We start from the raw sequence: 14623 nt of genomic DNA on the forward strand, positions 1-14623 counted from the left end.
TTCACCCCCCTTCCAGGAGCTGCAGCCCGCGTGACGCCGCCAGCGTGGAGCCATCCCCCCACCCTGCACGCTGGGCCGTGGGTGCTGCTGGCTCTGGGGGTCTCTGTGTCCCCCACCCCCTGGGGAAGGGGTGTGGGGGGGGGGGCACCAACGTGACAGAGCCCGGAGCTGGCGCAGGCTGCGTGACGGCAGCAGCACGTGCCTCAGGAATGAGTCAAGAAACCATCAATTTTTTGAGCTCCCTCCATGAAGTGGCTCTGCAGAGCCTCTCCTTGACCTTCCCCAGAGCCGGGAGGGTCACCCGCTGCCCGCCCCACGCAGCCCAGCACCAGGATCAGGCCCCCCCGCGCCACCCGGGGTGGATGGATGCGTGGGAAGTGCCTGGGTGGGGGGGGGGGTTGAGGAGCAGTTTGGGGACGGGAGGGTGGGACACGGCCCCCTGCCCTGCCCTGGGACACAGCCAGCCCACCCCCCCCTGCCCGCTGGAGCAAAGGAGCCCCACGGGGAGCCCGGCACAGAGTCACGGGGGACACGAACACCGTGGGGGGACACACCGCCCCGCCCCGCGGGGTCCCGGTGTGCGGCAGCGACCGATGCATTTCCCATCCCACGGACATCCGTCCCCCGGGAGAGAGAAGCGATGATGCCCGGGATCCCAGCGACTTTCCCGGGGAAATTCCAGCTGGAACACCCCTCCCGGTAAGCCCCGAGGATGACCGTCCGGGAGGGACCGCTGAACGCTACCGGGGATCTCAAACCGAGCTCAGCGCCCGCCCGCCCTCCCCGGTGCGGCTGCGCAGCCCCGGTGCACCGACCTCCGGCACTGCACGGTTACCGCCAGTGTACCGGGGCCCTCCCGGTGCATCACCCGCCGGGCAGGGGACGGATCACTCTAAGCCGGTGCTCTGCCCCCCATCCCGGTGCACCGCTCCTTCTCTCCGGTGCACCGACTCCCCCTGCCGGTGCACCGAGCAGGGCTGCACAGCCCCATGCACACCGAACTCCCTCCCCGGTGCACCGACGGTCCCGGTGCGGTGGGCGGGGGGGTCGGAAGGAGGACGGGAGGGGTGGGCGGGTCCCCCCCGCCGTTACATAAGGGGTTACGTCAGGGCGCGCGGCCCCGCTCTTATCCCGCCGCCGCCGCCCCTCCCGTTCACACGGTACCGGTGCCGGTACCGCCGCAGCAAGCGCCCAGCTCTGATTTCACCACCACCACACCCCAGGTGAGCCCCACCGTGCCCGGTGAACCGGAGAAAGCAGGGACCGCACCGGACCGGCTGCCCCGATGCCCGGCCCTGTTTACACCGGCGCGGCGCCTACCACGGCGGCGGCTGTGCGGGGGGGGGACCTCCCGCCGCTCTGAGCCCCCGCCGCACCGAGGCGGCGCGGTACCCCGGTTACCGGGACACGGGGCGGAAGGATCTCCCCGCCGACACCGAAGACCCCTTCCCTCCCGCCCCTATACCCCCCGCCACCGTTGGGGTGCTCTGCGAACCGACCCCCTCTCCTTCTCGGTTCCCCCCCCCCCGCCGCCCCGCCGTGGTTCGTCCCGCGCCGCCGCGATTGGCCGAGCGCTTAAAGGGGCGGCAGCGCGCGCTTTTCCGCCCTCCGACGCGGCGGCGGCGGCGCGTGCCCCCTCGGCCGCGCGGCGCTCCGGGCCCCGGCGCTCCCCGGGGGGCCCGGGGGGGGGAGCGGAGCGGAGCGGAGCGGGGGGCGGCGGGGGCGCGAGCAGCCGTCCGGAGCGCGAGCCTCCCCACGGCGGTGCCATGGAAACGGCGGACGGCGGCCGCCGCGGGACAGAAAGGGCGACGCGGCGGCGGGCAGCGCGGAGGGGGCCCATGGCGGCGGCGCCGGTGGCGGGGTCCGAACCCCCGGGTGATGGCGGCGGAGGCGGCGATGGTGGTGGTGGTGGAGGAGGAGAAGGAGGAGGAGGAGGAGGCGGCGGCGGCGGGGCTCCGCGATACAGCCTGCTGTCCGAAATCGGCCGCGGGGCCTACGGCGTGGTGTACGAAGCGGTGTCGGGCCGCAACGGCGCCCGGTTAGCGGTGAAAAGGATCCGGTGCGACGCCCCCGAGAACGTGGAGCTGGCGCTGGCGGAGTTCTGGGCCCTGACGAGCCTCCGGCGGCAGCACCCCAACGTGGTGCGGTTCGAGGAGTGCGTCCTGCAGCGGCACGGCCTGGGCCAGCGCATGAGCCACGGCAACAAGCGCAGCCAGCTCTACCTGCGCCTCGTCGAGACCTCCCTCAAAGGTACCCCACACCCACACCCCTCCCCGGCACCGCCACCGGCGCCGGGAACCCCTGCACACCTTCCCCCCGGCCCCTCGGCCTCATCCTTCAGGGGTGCCCCCCACACCCCCGGGGCCTGCTGCCCTCCCCCGTGTCGCCGCACCCTCGGGTTATTCCACCCCCTGAGCACCCTGGGGCCATGCCCAGGGACCCTGCCCGCCTCAGGGATCCCCCCATCACCGGGTTATCCACCCTTGAGCACCCCCAGGGCCACCCCAGTGCCACCTCACCCTCGGGTTATTCCACCCCCCAAGCACCCTGGGTCTGTCACCTCCCCACTGCCACCAGTGCCCCCCCAGCAGGTAACCTCTGGGTCACCCTGTGCAGCACATTCTGCTGTCACCCCCTTTCCCCTGGGCCACCCTGACCCCCGATTCCTGGGGCACCCTTCCCAGACCCTGGGCAGCCCACCCAGCATTACACCGTTGCTCAAATCCCTCCTTGGCATCACTTGACCCCAAAGGAACACCCAAAGCTCCCCCCATTTCTCCCAGTACCTCTTAATTCACTGCTTTGCCAATATATCCACACACCCCCCAGCTCTCTCCACTGCACCCCATGTTCCCTGTGGGACCCCTGGGGTCCCTCTGTCACCCCTCTGCTGCCACCCACCCCCATTCCCCGCTGGGACCCCTGCCCAGCCCCATGCTGTGCCCAACTCTCCCTTCCTCTGTGTGCTGCTTCCAGGGACCCCCTTCCTAAACCCCCACCCCCTGCCCTTGGCAGCTCTGTGCCCTGCACCTCTGCAGCACCCCATCCCTGTGTCCCCTCCTCCTGAGGGTCCCTTTTGTCACCTCCAGGCTCACACCCTCTCTGCCCCCCCCGCCCCCACAGTCCCAAGGCTGCAGCCCACCCAGCTACCCAGGGTCCTTCAGCTCTTGGGGCTTTGGGACTGTTCCTTGTACCCTCCCTGGAAGCAGCAGTGCCTGGAGCCAGGGCTGACACCCCCACCTTCCCTTGGGGTCCCTCAGCAGCATCATGGGACTGTCAGGGGTCACCTTCTGCCTCAGTTGATGACTGTGATGGTGACATCTCCAAAATGCTCCCTCCCTCCCTCCCTGCTCCCTTGGCTGCCTGTCAGACCCAGCTCTGCCAACGTGCAGTGAAGATGTGGAAAAATACCAGAGCCCTGTATCCTCCATGCCCCCACACCCCCCCCAGCCTGCCACAGCTCACCCCAAACCTCCCATCCTCTCCCCAAATTGTCATGCCAGGGCTCCTGGGGGAGCTCAGCCTCCAAACCCTGTGCCAGGCTCCATGGGAGGCTGCTGGGACCCATCCTCCAGGCAAACCTCTGGCTCTTGGACTCTCCCTGTCCTGCTTGTCCCCTCCGTGCTCCTGAGGGGAACATGCCTGGACCTGTAGCCCCAGTCCTGCTCTGACTCCACACAACCACTCCCCAGGCAGGGCAGTGTCCTGGTTTCTGGTGCTTCCTTCCCTGGGCATGGCTCCCAGGATTGATGCCAGATCTTCCCTTGGGCTGTGTGTCCAGCTGCAGCAAGTCAGCCTCTCCCTGGCAGGTACAGGGCTTTCCTGTCCCCCCTGTGTGCCCTAAGAAGAGGTGACACAGCTTGGGGAAAGCTCTCTAAGTGTTGTCCCAACTTCCCTGCCATGGGGAGGGCTGTGCCTGCCCCAGTCCTGCTGAGAGGGGAGCAGAGGTGGGCTCTGCATCCCAAGCAGCAGTTTCACTCCCCAACCCCAGACACGTTGCTTCCCTCTGCCTTATCTCTTTGAGCAGAGTCTGTGCTCCTGCCCTCCCCATCTCTGGGTCTGATACAGCACCAGTAAATCTTTTTTTCTCAGAAAACCCCAAAGCAGATCGGGGTGCAGCTGGCTGTCAGTCTGTGGCTCTGGCCAGGGTGGCCAGCACGTGGCCGTGGTGCCGTGCCATTCTGCACGACTGCAGCTGGGTTATTTAGGGGCCTGCACAGATGCTGTGCCAACACCAGGGCTCAGGGCACGGCGGGGGGGGATTAACCAGGGACTTTCTGAATATTAACCGGGAACTCTCTGGATCGGGAGCACAACTGCGGGGATGCCGGGCGGTGGCTGGGGCTGGGCTGCAGCATGGGGCCTTGGACCTTCCTAATGAGATGGGGAATGATAAGTTTAAGGTCAGAGTGGGTAAAGAAAGCTTGAAAGGCCAGTGCTGAGCGTGGAGGAGGGGTACGGACCAGAGCCATGTGCCCCAATACACGTGCACCTTCAGGGCTTGTGCACGGCCACGTGCCCCTTGTTCCTACCCATAGCAGGGATGGAGCTGCCTTATGAAGAGGTGTAAGGTGGTGTTATCTGTGGGACCACCAACCTGCCACTCCTGGGCTGCCTTGGAGTGTTTTCCATCAGTCCAAGACCTGCTGGCTCTCATCTCTCCAGCACAGCCTCTGCAGAGAGGGACTCAGAGGTTACAGTGGGGGGTGGGGTGCTGCTTCTGCTCTCATTAGATTTATCTTAATTTTTTTTTTTTTTTTTTAACCTCTGTGATGCTAAGCAAATTAGCAAGCTGTTAATGAGCTCCCAGGATAGGTGGGTGGGTGGGAGGGCTGCTGGCAGGATGGAGAGGTGAGTGAGTGTGTGCTGTCCTGTGCCAGCCCTGTGCAGGCAGCGCGGGGATGCTCGTCTGCAGCTCCTCAACTCTTGGCTGCTTGGCAGTTTGCTAACGTCTCATCTCGAGGAAGGGGCTTGCCAGCTCTTTATGTTTGAAGCTGTTTGTTTTGAAGGCAGGAAGATGATTTAACAACTAAACCACTTTCAGATTATAGAAGGAAAATTAGGAAATATTACTCTTGGCTTTAAGCGTCTCCCAGCAGCGCTCCACCCAAAGTGAAGTGCAGGGTGCTCACTGTGGGGTCAGCAGTGACCTCCTTGTGCTTGCTGAGGTTCAGGGGGCAAGATTTAGATCAGAACCTTTGTTATTCTAAGAACAAACCTTGTCTTGTCAGAGCCAGCAGGTCCTGGCTGCAGGTGGGAGTTTGAGCTGCTTCCCCAGGGGGCTGTGGGCAGTGCTGCTGTGTGACTGCTCCTGAAGGTGTGTGATGGGCACAGGGCTCCCTGTTCCTGGCTGAGAAGAGCCAAACCCTCCTGCTCCCCACCCTGGGGCTTTGTGGGTGCTGAGGGGAGCAGGAAAGCAAAGCCCTGAGCCCTGCTGTGATGTTGCTGGGGTTTAGCAAACCTGAGGGGGTGGCAGTGGGGTGATCTGGGGATGTCCTGGCTGGGCAAAGGTCTCTGCTCCCAGGATGAGCAGCTTCTGCTTCAGTTTCTCTGCTTGTCTCACTAAAGGATGACTTGCACTAGAGAAGATGCTTCTCCTGCTCAGCATTTTGGTCTCCAGAGCTCAGCTATCCTGTGCTTGCTCCCTTGGACTCAAGTGCAGAGCACTTTGGGGTCTCATTTGGCCCCTCCCAGTGCACCCAGTGCTCTGTATGCCCAGCCTGGTGACAGGCCCTCCCGTCCCCTAGTCCTAACCTTCATCTTCAGCTGAGAACAGGGAGGTGCAGCCAAATTCTGCTGTTGTTCAGGCTTTCATTTCCATGGCAATAGCTATGGCTACAGACTGTTTGTGCACATAACCAGTATCCCACCCACACTGGTCACTGACCATTGCAGGCCGAGCAGCCCTGGTAAGTTCCTTGGCTTTACCTGCAGCTGGAAGTTTGTTTTCCCAGATGCTCTCCAGGGCTTTGCTAAAACAAAACCCAACTTTGTCATCTGGGTGGAGTTATTGAACTGCTTTCAAATCACTTGGGTTGGTCTGGGTGACTTCTTAACTGTGGCAGAGGTGGGTGGTGTCCTCCAGCTTCTCCCTTATGGTGCTTGAGGGTGAAAAAATCCAACCCTCCTCTTATTGAAGCCCTGGTTGTGTGGGCAGGCTCTGCCTGTCACCTGTGTGCTCTGGTGCAGGTGAGGTGGGGTCTGACAGTGGGGTTTGCATCTTGGAAATGGGGCTGGGTCTGTCTGTCAGCCAGTATGGATCTGTTGCACATAAACTGGGCAGGTGGAGAGATGCAAAGGAGTGGTTTGTCTCAGTTGGGTTGGGGAGGGGGGTTGTGGAGTAAAACCTAACTGCAGTAAATGGAACCTGAGATGCTCTGAGCTTGAAGAGCTCAGTGAGATGTGTGGTGAGGGAAGAAGCTGTTAGGGGTATAATATTAGCAGCACTAATGAGCAAGGGGACAATTATATTTGTAAGTATGGCTGAGATGGCACTTAAATGTTGTTCACTATTCAGGCCTCCCATTTCTTCTCTTTAAAGGCTTATTAGTGCTTAACAAAAGGTGTATGGAGTGGCAGAGCTCCCCTGGCACAAATAGAACACTTAAAACCACAATTTTTAGTCCAAGAAGAGCTCAAGGCACTGACATTATGACTGGTATTAACGAGGCTGCACTGGCTTCGTGTGATCTCCTCCTCACTTGCTGTTCTGTAGGAAAGCACAAGGCACAAGCCAGCCTCTGGTCCTGTGGCAGAGCTCAGGTGGCATTCACATAAAACTTTTTTTTTTTTTTTTCAGCCAGAGTTCCTGCTAATTGTACTGTTAGTCTCTGCTGCTTTGGCTTTGAGAGCCTGGGGAGAATTTCCTGATGATAGCACAGGAAGGTTGCCCCTCTGCTTCCAAGTTCCCTGCAAGCCCCTGGGAGATGGGTCCCACTCCTGTGCTTTGCTGGGAACCCATCCCAGATCCCTGAGCTGGTTCCCCAGTGCTGGGCTCAGATCCCTGTGGTGCTGGTGTGTGACACTCAGCAGGATCCTGAACCACTTGAAGCCTCAGCAGTGCCAACATCCCTGCTGCTGCCCTGCCACAGCTCCCAGCCACCTTCTGAAGGCCTTTCCACAAACCAGACCCATCCTGTGCCAGGGCTGGGTTCGCGTGGACGTTCTGTGATGTGTCTGAAAGACTCACTCTTGGTTTTGTCCCTCTTGGTTAGGTGAGAGGATCCTGGGCTACGCCGAGGAGCCTTGCTACCTCTGGTTTGTCATGGAGTTCTGTGAAGGAGGGGACCTCAACCAGTACGTGCTGTCACGGAGACCTGACCCAGCCACCAACAAGAGCTTCATGCTGCAGCTGACCAGTGCCATTGCCTTCCTGCACAAGAACCACATCGTCCACAGGGACCTGAAGCCAGACAACATCCTGATCACCGAGAAGTCTGGCACCCCTGTTCTCAAGGTGGCTGACTTTGGGCTGAGTAAGGTCTGTGCTGGCCTGACTGCTCGGGGCAAGGAGGGTGGCAAGGAGAACAAAAATGTGAATGTGAACAAGTACTGGCTCTCTTCAGCCTGTGGCTCTGATTTCTACATGGCACCCGAGGTCTGGGAGGGCCACTACACTGCCAAGGCTGACATCTTCGCCCTTGGCATCATCATCTGGGCCATGATTGAGAGGATAACCTTCATTGATGCTGAGACCAAGAAGGAGCTGCTGGGGACCTACATCAAGCAAGGGACTGAGATTGTGCCCGTCGGGGAAGCGCTGCTAGAAAACCCAAAGATGGAGCTGCACATCCCTCAGAAACGCAGGACTTCCATGTCTGAGGGGATCAAGCAGCTCTTGAAAGACATGTTGGCTGCTAACCCACAGGATCGACCTGATGCCTTTGAGCTTGAAACCAGAATGGACCAGGTTACATGTGCTGCTTAAATTCAGGGCAGGGCACTGCTGTGCTTTGCAGCTGGGTAAGTGATCTGCAGTTCCTGTATTATTCTGTCTGCTCTACCAGCCCAGCAATGCATTTTGTAGTGACACAAAGGAGTCTTTTATGTTCCCAGAGCTACTTCTATAGTGACTCATCAGAGCACTGCTTTTGAGGCTTTTTTCCACCTATTCTCCTGCAAAAATTTAAGTAGAGGTGGGAAACAGAATTAGTAGCTGCCCAGAATCTTGCTGCTGCCCAGAGGCCCAGTGGAGTTGGCAGAGCTGGGCAGGAGCTCTGCTCCTCAAAGGTCATGGCCAGAGGCTGAGGAAGGCTGGTGCAGAGCAGAGGGACCTGTGACCACCTCCTGACTTTAGCTGTGCCTGCATTTGTCTCTCCTGGGGCAGAGAAGGAGCTGTCAGTTCTGCCTCTCCTATGTCATATGATTTCTGTGGTCAGTGCTGGGAGGACTTCTCTCTCCAGCACGGTGCCCTTCCCCTCCCAAGCCTGGGACAGTGAGCCAGCAGGTCCCTCTTGGCACAGACAAATCTGTTTCCTTTGCTTTCACCTGTGAGGCACATGGCTCTGTCTGCCTTGTGGGTCTGTCTTGTTTCATTTCCTTGCTAAAGGCAGGACTTCCCTTTGGTGTGAACTCCAGTTGCCCCAGCTCAGTTTTGGGATGTTTTGGCCTCCAGCATCCAGGTCCACAGACCTGTGTCTGCTCAGGAAGGCACTTGTGAAACACTTTGGCTGGGGCTGAGCTCAGCTCCCTTCAAGCAGAATCCTCCCTTCCCTCCTCCTCTTCTCAACAGTCCCAACCTGGAGGTCCTGTTCCTGAGGCCTGGGTGTTCAGAGATTGTCTTGGAGAGGACCCCAGGGATGTCAGGGGTGTCATTAACCAGTGAGGCTGAAGGACTGGGATGTGTTGCCTGCCCTGGCAGAGCTGTCTGTAAACAGGAGCTGTTCCTAGGAGCTCTCCCAACCAAACACTTGAATGAAACTGAAATATTTGAGATGAGGTGGGGTGAGGCTTCCCAGCACAGGTCCTTTCCCAAGCTCCTGCAGAACTGTTTGATGTTCCTGGTCCCAGGAGCTCTCTGAAAGGCTGCCTGTGTCAGGTGCTGGGGTTCCCAACCCTTCCCTCCCCCTGAAACCACACCAGTCCCCCTGGGCTGTACAAACTGCAGGCAGATGAGAGCAAAGAGGGACAAAATGGCTGTCAGCCTGGCCCCCTCTGGAGGGAGAGCTGCCAGCAGCAGGGAGGATGCATTTTGGCAGATTTTGCTTAAAAAAAAAAACCAAAAACAACCCCCCCAAAGTCATCACTGCCCATCCCCTCCTTTTGGGCACCCAGGTGGGCTTTGTGCAGCTCACAGAGACAGGAATTAGAGATGGAAAGGTCCTTTGGAGTGGGTCTAGTTCTGTCACTGCTGGTTTGTCCCAAACTGGTCAGCAGACCATCCCCTCCCCACCCTGGCACAAAATATTTAACACCCTTGAGATCTCCAGGGCAGATCATCCCTGGGTGCTGGAGAGGAACCTGCAGAAATGTGAGCCCTGCAGATGGGTGTGATAAAATCCTGGGGCAAGAGCAGGACAACACCCCACCAGGTGCCCCAGGGTGAGGTGTGGGTCTCTCCCCTGGGTTTGGGAGCAGCTCTGCTGTTGTGGACCAGGGTCGGGTTGGGCTTTGTTGCCATCTGCCATGGCTCTGTGCTGACACGGTGCTGCTGCTGCTGCTGAGTTATGCAATCCTGCCCCTGGCCTCCGGGGAAAAATCATCCTGCACAGAGCTGCAGAATAGTACATGCTGGGATAACAAACACCGAGGGGACAGTCCTACCCCAGGGCTGTTTGCATAAAACCCAGCTGCCTCCTGCAAACCCCCCCTCTCCATCTTCCTCTCCATCCCCAGCCCTTCCACTGCACCCTGGGTGACACAGCCGAGATGGATGCACTTACATAAGGCAGCCTGGCACTGGGAGGGAGCAGCCTGGCACTGGGAGGGAGCAGCCTGGCACTGGGAGGGAGCATGGCTGCTCAGCAGCCCAGCACTGGCCATATGTTCACCCCAACCCCTGAGCTGCTGTGCCTTCCCCTGGCCTGGGTTTGGGGCAGCAGAAGAGGTGCTGGGCTTTCCTAGGTGGGATTTTTTTTTTTTTATTTCCGCTGTGTATCTGTGCATGCAGGTTAGCCCTACCTCTGGCTGTTATTAAATGCAAATCTTAAATTGGAAACCAGCCTGAGAAGCTTAAAATGGGATTTAGAGCAGGGCCTGAATTCTGCTCTCAGGTAATTTAAGTTGACCGAGAAACTCGAGTAACTCCTTCCAAGTGACCTGTGGTGCTGCTGGGGCAGGTACTGAGCTCTTCTTCCTCAGGACACCTTCAGCTCCTGGGCTCAGCCTTGGGTTAGGCCAAAAACTGGGAAACTGTAACTCTCCCTGACCCAGAAAATCAAATTTTTGCTTACTCTTTGGTATGCCACTCATCTCTTCCAATCCTGTTTCATGTCCCAGCAGCTTTGCCTTTGGTTCTGCTGGGGCTGCTGCACACACCTGCACTCAGCAGCTTCATGCTCTGTTACCAGCCAAAATGCAGACAGTAAATGTCAATTCTCAGCCAGGAAAGTTGTTTCTGGCTTGGTTTCTTCTGGACACCAGGGTGTCTGGGGTGCAGATGAGTTTGTTCATCTCTCCTTGCTTCTGGTGGCCACGGGGAGGTAGGTCTGGCAGAGGTGGACAGCACTTCCCTGGGCAAAAGGGAGCTCTTCCTTATTTGAATTGTGCTTCCCTGCCTTCTGCAGGAATTTCCCTGTCCCCTAAAGCATTCCTGCTGGGCAAAGAGGACAAAAGCCTTTCCAGTGCAGTGAGGGAGTGGCTGGATGGTGCTGGCTACCTATTGATTGACTCTTGGTAGCCCAGCACCCTGACTGCACCCACACTACGGAGTATTTCACCCCTCTTGTTGAAGATCCAGGCTCCTCTCCTTCCTGAGGAGTGAGGTACAGTGAGAGAACCACAGAAACAAGGGGAGGGAGTGGCAGCATCACCCACCCCACCCCCAGTCATACACAGAAGAAACTTTGTCATTTTCATTGATGTAGGACATCAAACTGCAGTGGTTGTGCTCAGGGCAGAAGGCAGCTTGTTCTGGTAGGTTGTGTTCTGTGAGGTTGTTACTGCAGATAAAACAGGAGGTCTGGTTTTGGGGTGAAGAGCAGGAATCTGTGGGATGTGCAGGCTGCAGTGGGAGGCTGGCTGACCCCTTGAGGCTTCACTCCAGCACTCCTCTTCCTCCCCTTGTCACCGGTCTGATCATTCCAGTTTCAGCTGGCAGTTTGCATTTGTGTTGTTTTTCCTCTTTTGCATTTGTAAAACACCCCAGGAGGTGATGCTGAACAAGCTCATCTGCTCTCCCTGCATGACAGTGCCTGTCCCCAGGAGAGCTCCCTGGTGCTGGGCGTGCCCAGCCCCTCCTGAGCACCAGGAAACTGCTGCCCTGCCGAATTTCAGACCTCAGGGCAGGACACGGGTGCACATCAGCAACGCCTCTGGGAGCTGTGAGCGAGCAGAGATGGATCAGGTCAGGTCTTGCCTGTTGGTATCGGGCAACAAAAATATTACCATGCTGGCCAGGAGCAGGTGAACAAGTCAAGGACAGCGTTTCCATCTCTGAAATAGCTCTGGGTTTGACTTCAGGATGTTTTCAGTGTGGTTTGTCAATCTTGGCACGGTCAGAACAAACCAGAGGATTAGAAGCAAGGTCAGTTCCTCCTCTTGGCTGCAGCAGCAGCAGCCCAGGGTCACCCTGTAGAGTGGTGGCACCTTTTTGGGGAGAAGCAAAGCCCTGAGGATGAACTGGATCGTGTCACCTCTGGCCAGATGTGTCAGTGTTTGGGTTTCCTCACTGTCACTCTGCTCTCTGCTTCCTGGGAGGAGGCTGCTGTGCTTGGCTTTAGTGGAGCTCCCGAGGGAGTGCATCATAAATAGGCACAGGGAGCCTGAGGAAGGGCTTAGGAGATAAAGCAGGCTCTTAGCCCCCTTCCCTCACACCCTGTGTTCCCAGGCAGGGGTAGATAATGTGATTACCAGGAGAAGGTGCTGGGTTATCTCTCCCTCCCCTGCACCGAGCACCCTGATACCCCACAGGCTGCGTCGCCACCCCCGTCCCTGACCCACACATCAGTTTCATCTTCCTGAGGTGCTGGCTGAGGGCTCCATGGGCTGCTGGTTCATATCCTGCTGATGCCGAATGAACGTTTGAGCTGATTAAAACTATAAGTGGCATCAGTGGAAGGATTAAAAGCTCTTGAACAAGGCCCTGAAACGATGTGCGTCAGCGGGGCGAGCTCTGCTGTCTCAGAGCTGTGAGCTCGGGGCTGCTCAGGCAGTGCCTTCCCTGAACACGTTCCTGCTCCAGGGAAGCATGAATAAAACCACTGCCCTACTTGCTAATGAAGCTGAACCACAAGAGAAATCTTCCAGAAAATTCCTCACCCGACTGCCCCTGCCCGGGTGCCTCTTGTGCTCCTCTCACAGAGTTGTGGGTTTTTTTTCCTGCAAAGGCAGCATCTCCCTGTTAACCTCTTCTGAAAAGCAGGGTGCTCACAGCCCTGGCTTCTGCTCCGAGCACCAGAGGCAGCTTCTTCCTTTAGAAATGTGTTCCTCAGGCATGGATTTCTTTAATGAGATTTCCTAAGGCTGAAGGACTTGAACAATTTGCTGGGCAGTGGCAGTTTTTCATCAGCAGGTCCCTCCCGCTGCTCCTGGCTGCTGCTCCGTGTCTGTGCAGAGCCCCTTGCTCATGGGGGGGAAAGAAGGTGGTTGAACCCCTCCGTGGAGATCTGACCCTGCTGAAGGAGCTAAATCCCCCTCCTCTGAAGGCTGTGACACAAGTGACCCAGCACATGGGTCCCCAGGGAATCTGCTGCGTTGCAAACAAACAGGGAGGAAAATGCTGGTGGCTGCTGGGCAGAGCTGAGCATTCAGTGTCATGAGGAAAGGGAGGAGGGTGCAGTGCCAGGGCTCAGGGGGATCAGGGCAGCACCCTCAATGCTTCAGGAACCCTGGGGGATGCTGCACCTTGGGGCTGTGGCCAGATAGGGACTGGTATGGCAGAGATCAGCCCTGAAATCCCCAGCACTGAGCATCCTCCTCCTCAGCACAGGGTGCAGCATGGCCATGTCCACCCCTCCTGCCCACCCCTCCTGCCCACCCCTCCTGCCCACCCCTCCTGCTCTGCTTCCCCTCACACCAAAAGGGTTTGAGCTGCCTCCTGCAGAGCCCCTGTGCAGTGCAGGTGTCCCCATGTCACAGCCCCTTCCACCTCCCCTGGGGGGAAGCAGGACCCCACTGCTCCCAGGCACATTGTGTGGACTCTCAGAGCTGGGGGGGCTGTGGGACCAGGAGGTGTGAGCTCTTCTCCTGTTCTCCCAGACCCTCAAATGAAGCTTTAATTCAGGGAATGAAAGGAGAGGTGTGGGGAGCACACTGAACCAGAGATCCTGCTTTACCTACCTGCAATCTGGGCTGGGTGGCAGGACATTGTCACTGTGTAATTACTGAGACAAAACCCTTGACCTGACCTGTCCTCTTTTTTTTTTTTTTTTTTTCAGGTTTATTTACCAGGGACCCATAATCTCCATTATTTACGTGCAACGAGGGAAGTCAAAGATAAAGGAAGATGATGACACAGACTATCCCTGATCTGCATCTGGATCTCTGGCAATGTGAAATCTTGGGGTGTTACTTTGTTTTGCTGGGAAGAGGTGTTGGGGAGGTCTGGGGGGGGGCTGCAGGGCCTGTAGAAGAGCACAAGCTGGCAGCTCTTATGCTCACAAGACTTTTAAACAAGATCCAGAGAGCAGAGCTGCCCCTGCCCAGCCCTCCCCACATCTCCTCTGCTGCCATTGACTCAGTTGATGTTTCTAGGGAAAATCTGATTCCATAAGGAGGTGGGAATCAGCAGCCAGGCAGGGAGCAGCAAAGGAGGGCAGTGCTGGAGGAGAAGTGAGTCCCTTGGACTCCATTGCAGGGAGTTAAATACCCATAGCCAGGCAGCTGCTGAGGAGGGGGATGCTGCCCAGGCTGGGAGCAGTTGGGATTAGGATAGAGGAGCATGAACAGGCTGGAAAGGCTCTGGGCAAGGCAGGTCTGCTGCTGGGACAGGCAGCCCTTTGCTCTCCCCAGGCTGGGTTTTACTGGTGATGGTTTTCACGGTACAGGGGGCAACAGGGAGCCCATATCTGTGTTTGCTGGGGGACATTTCCCTGTGTCCCAGCAACACAGAAATGCTCTGGTCCATTTAATGCCAAACTTCACTTGTTAGGAACAATACTTGGGAGAAGAGGAGGTTTGGTCTAAATAGCTCATGAGTTGGATTCTAGCCTCCCACGAAACACTTTTCTCTGCTAGATGACTATCTCCTGGAAGCAAAAGGCAATGCTGCTGTTTAGGTTTGGTTACAGAAAGGTACAGCTCAGGTAAGGAGATTGGAACCTCAGGCTGAGCAATTAATACTCTATTTCCTTGCCTGTGTTTAAAGCAACACTAATATTCTGGGACTGACCCTGCATTGATGGTCTCCAGACCTTGCTCACTGTAAATGCAATGTAAAGCACCACCTCCTCTCCACCCTGCAGGTTCTGAACCAACTCAGACATTTCTCACCAGGCTCAGTCACCCAGCACTGGGTGGGGAGTGA

At 57.8% G+C, this 14623-nt stretch overlaps 1 protein-coding gene across 1 annotated transcript; it reads left to right on the top strand.

The window, feature by feature from the left end:
* Positions 1 to 1722: 1722 nt before the first annotated feature.
* STK35 (serine/threonine kinase 35) lies at positions 1723 to 13728 on the top strand. The gene is made up of 3 exons (XM_071759565.1): positions 1723 to 2250; positions 7215 to 7962; positions 13536 to 13728. Exons 1-2 carry the CDS (start codon positions 1767 to 1769, stop codon positions 7925 to 7927), a joined length of 1197 nt encoding a protein of 398 aa, XP_071615666.1. The 5' UTR covers positions 1723 to 1766; the 3' UTR covers positions 7928 to 7962; positions 13536 to 13728.
* The last annotated feature ends 895 nt before the right edge of the window (positions 13729 to 14623 follow it).

The sequence above is a fragment of the Heliangelus exortis genome, chromosome 16 (assembly GCF_036169615.1).
Source record: "Heliangelus exortis chromosome 16, bHelExo1.hap1, whole genome shotgun sequence".
In the NCBI taxonomy this organism is placed as follows: Eukaryota; Metazoa; Chordata; class Aves; order Apodiformes; family Trochilidae; genus Heliangelus; species Heliangelus exortis.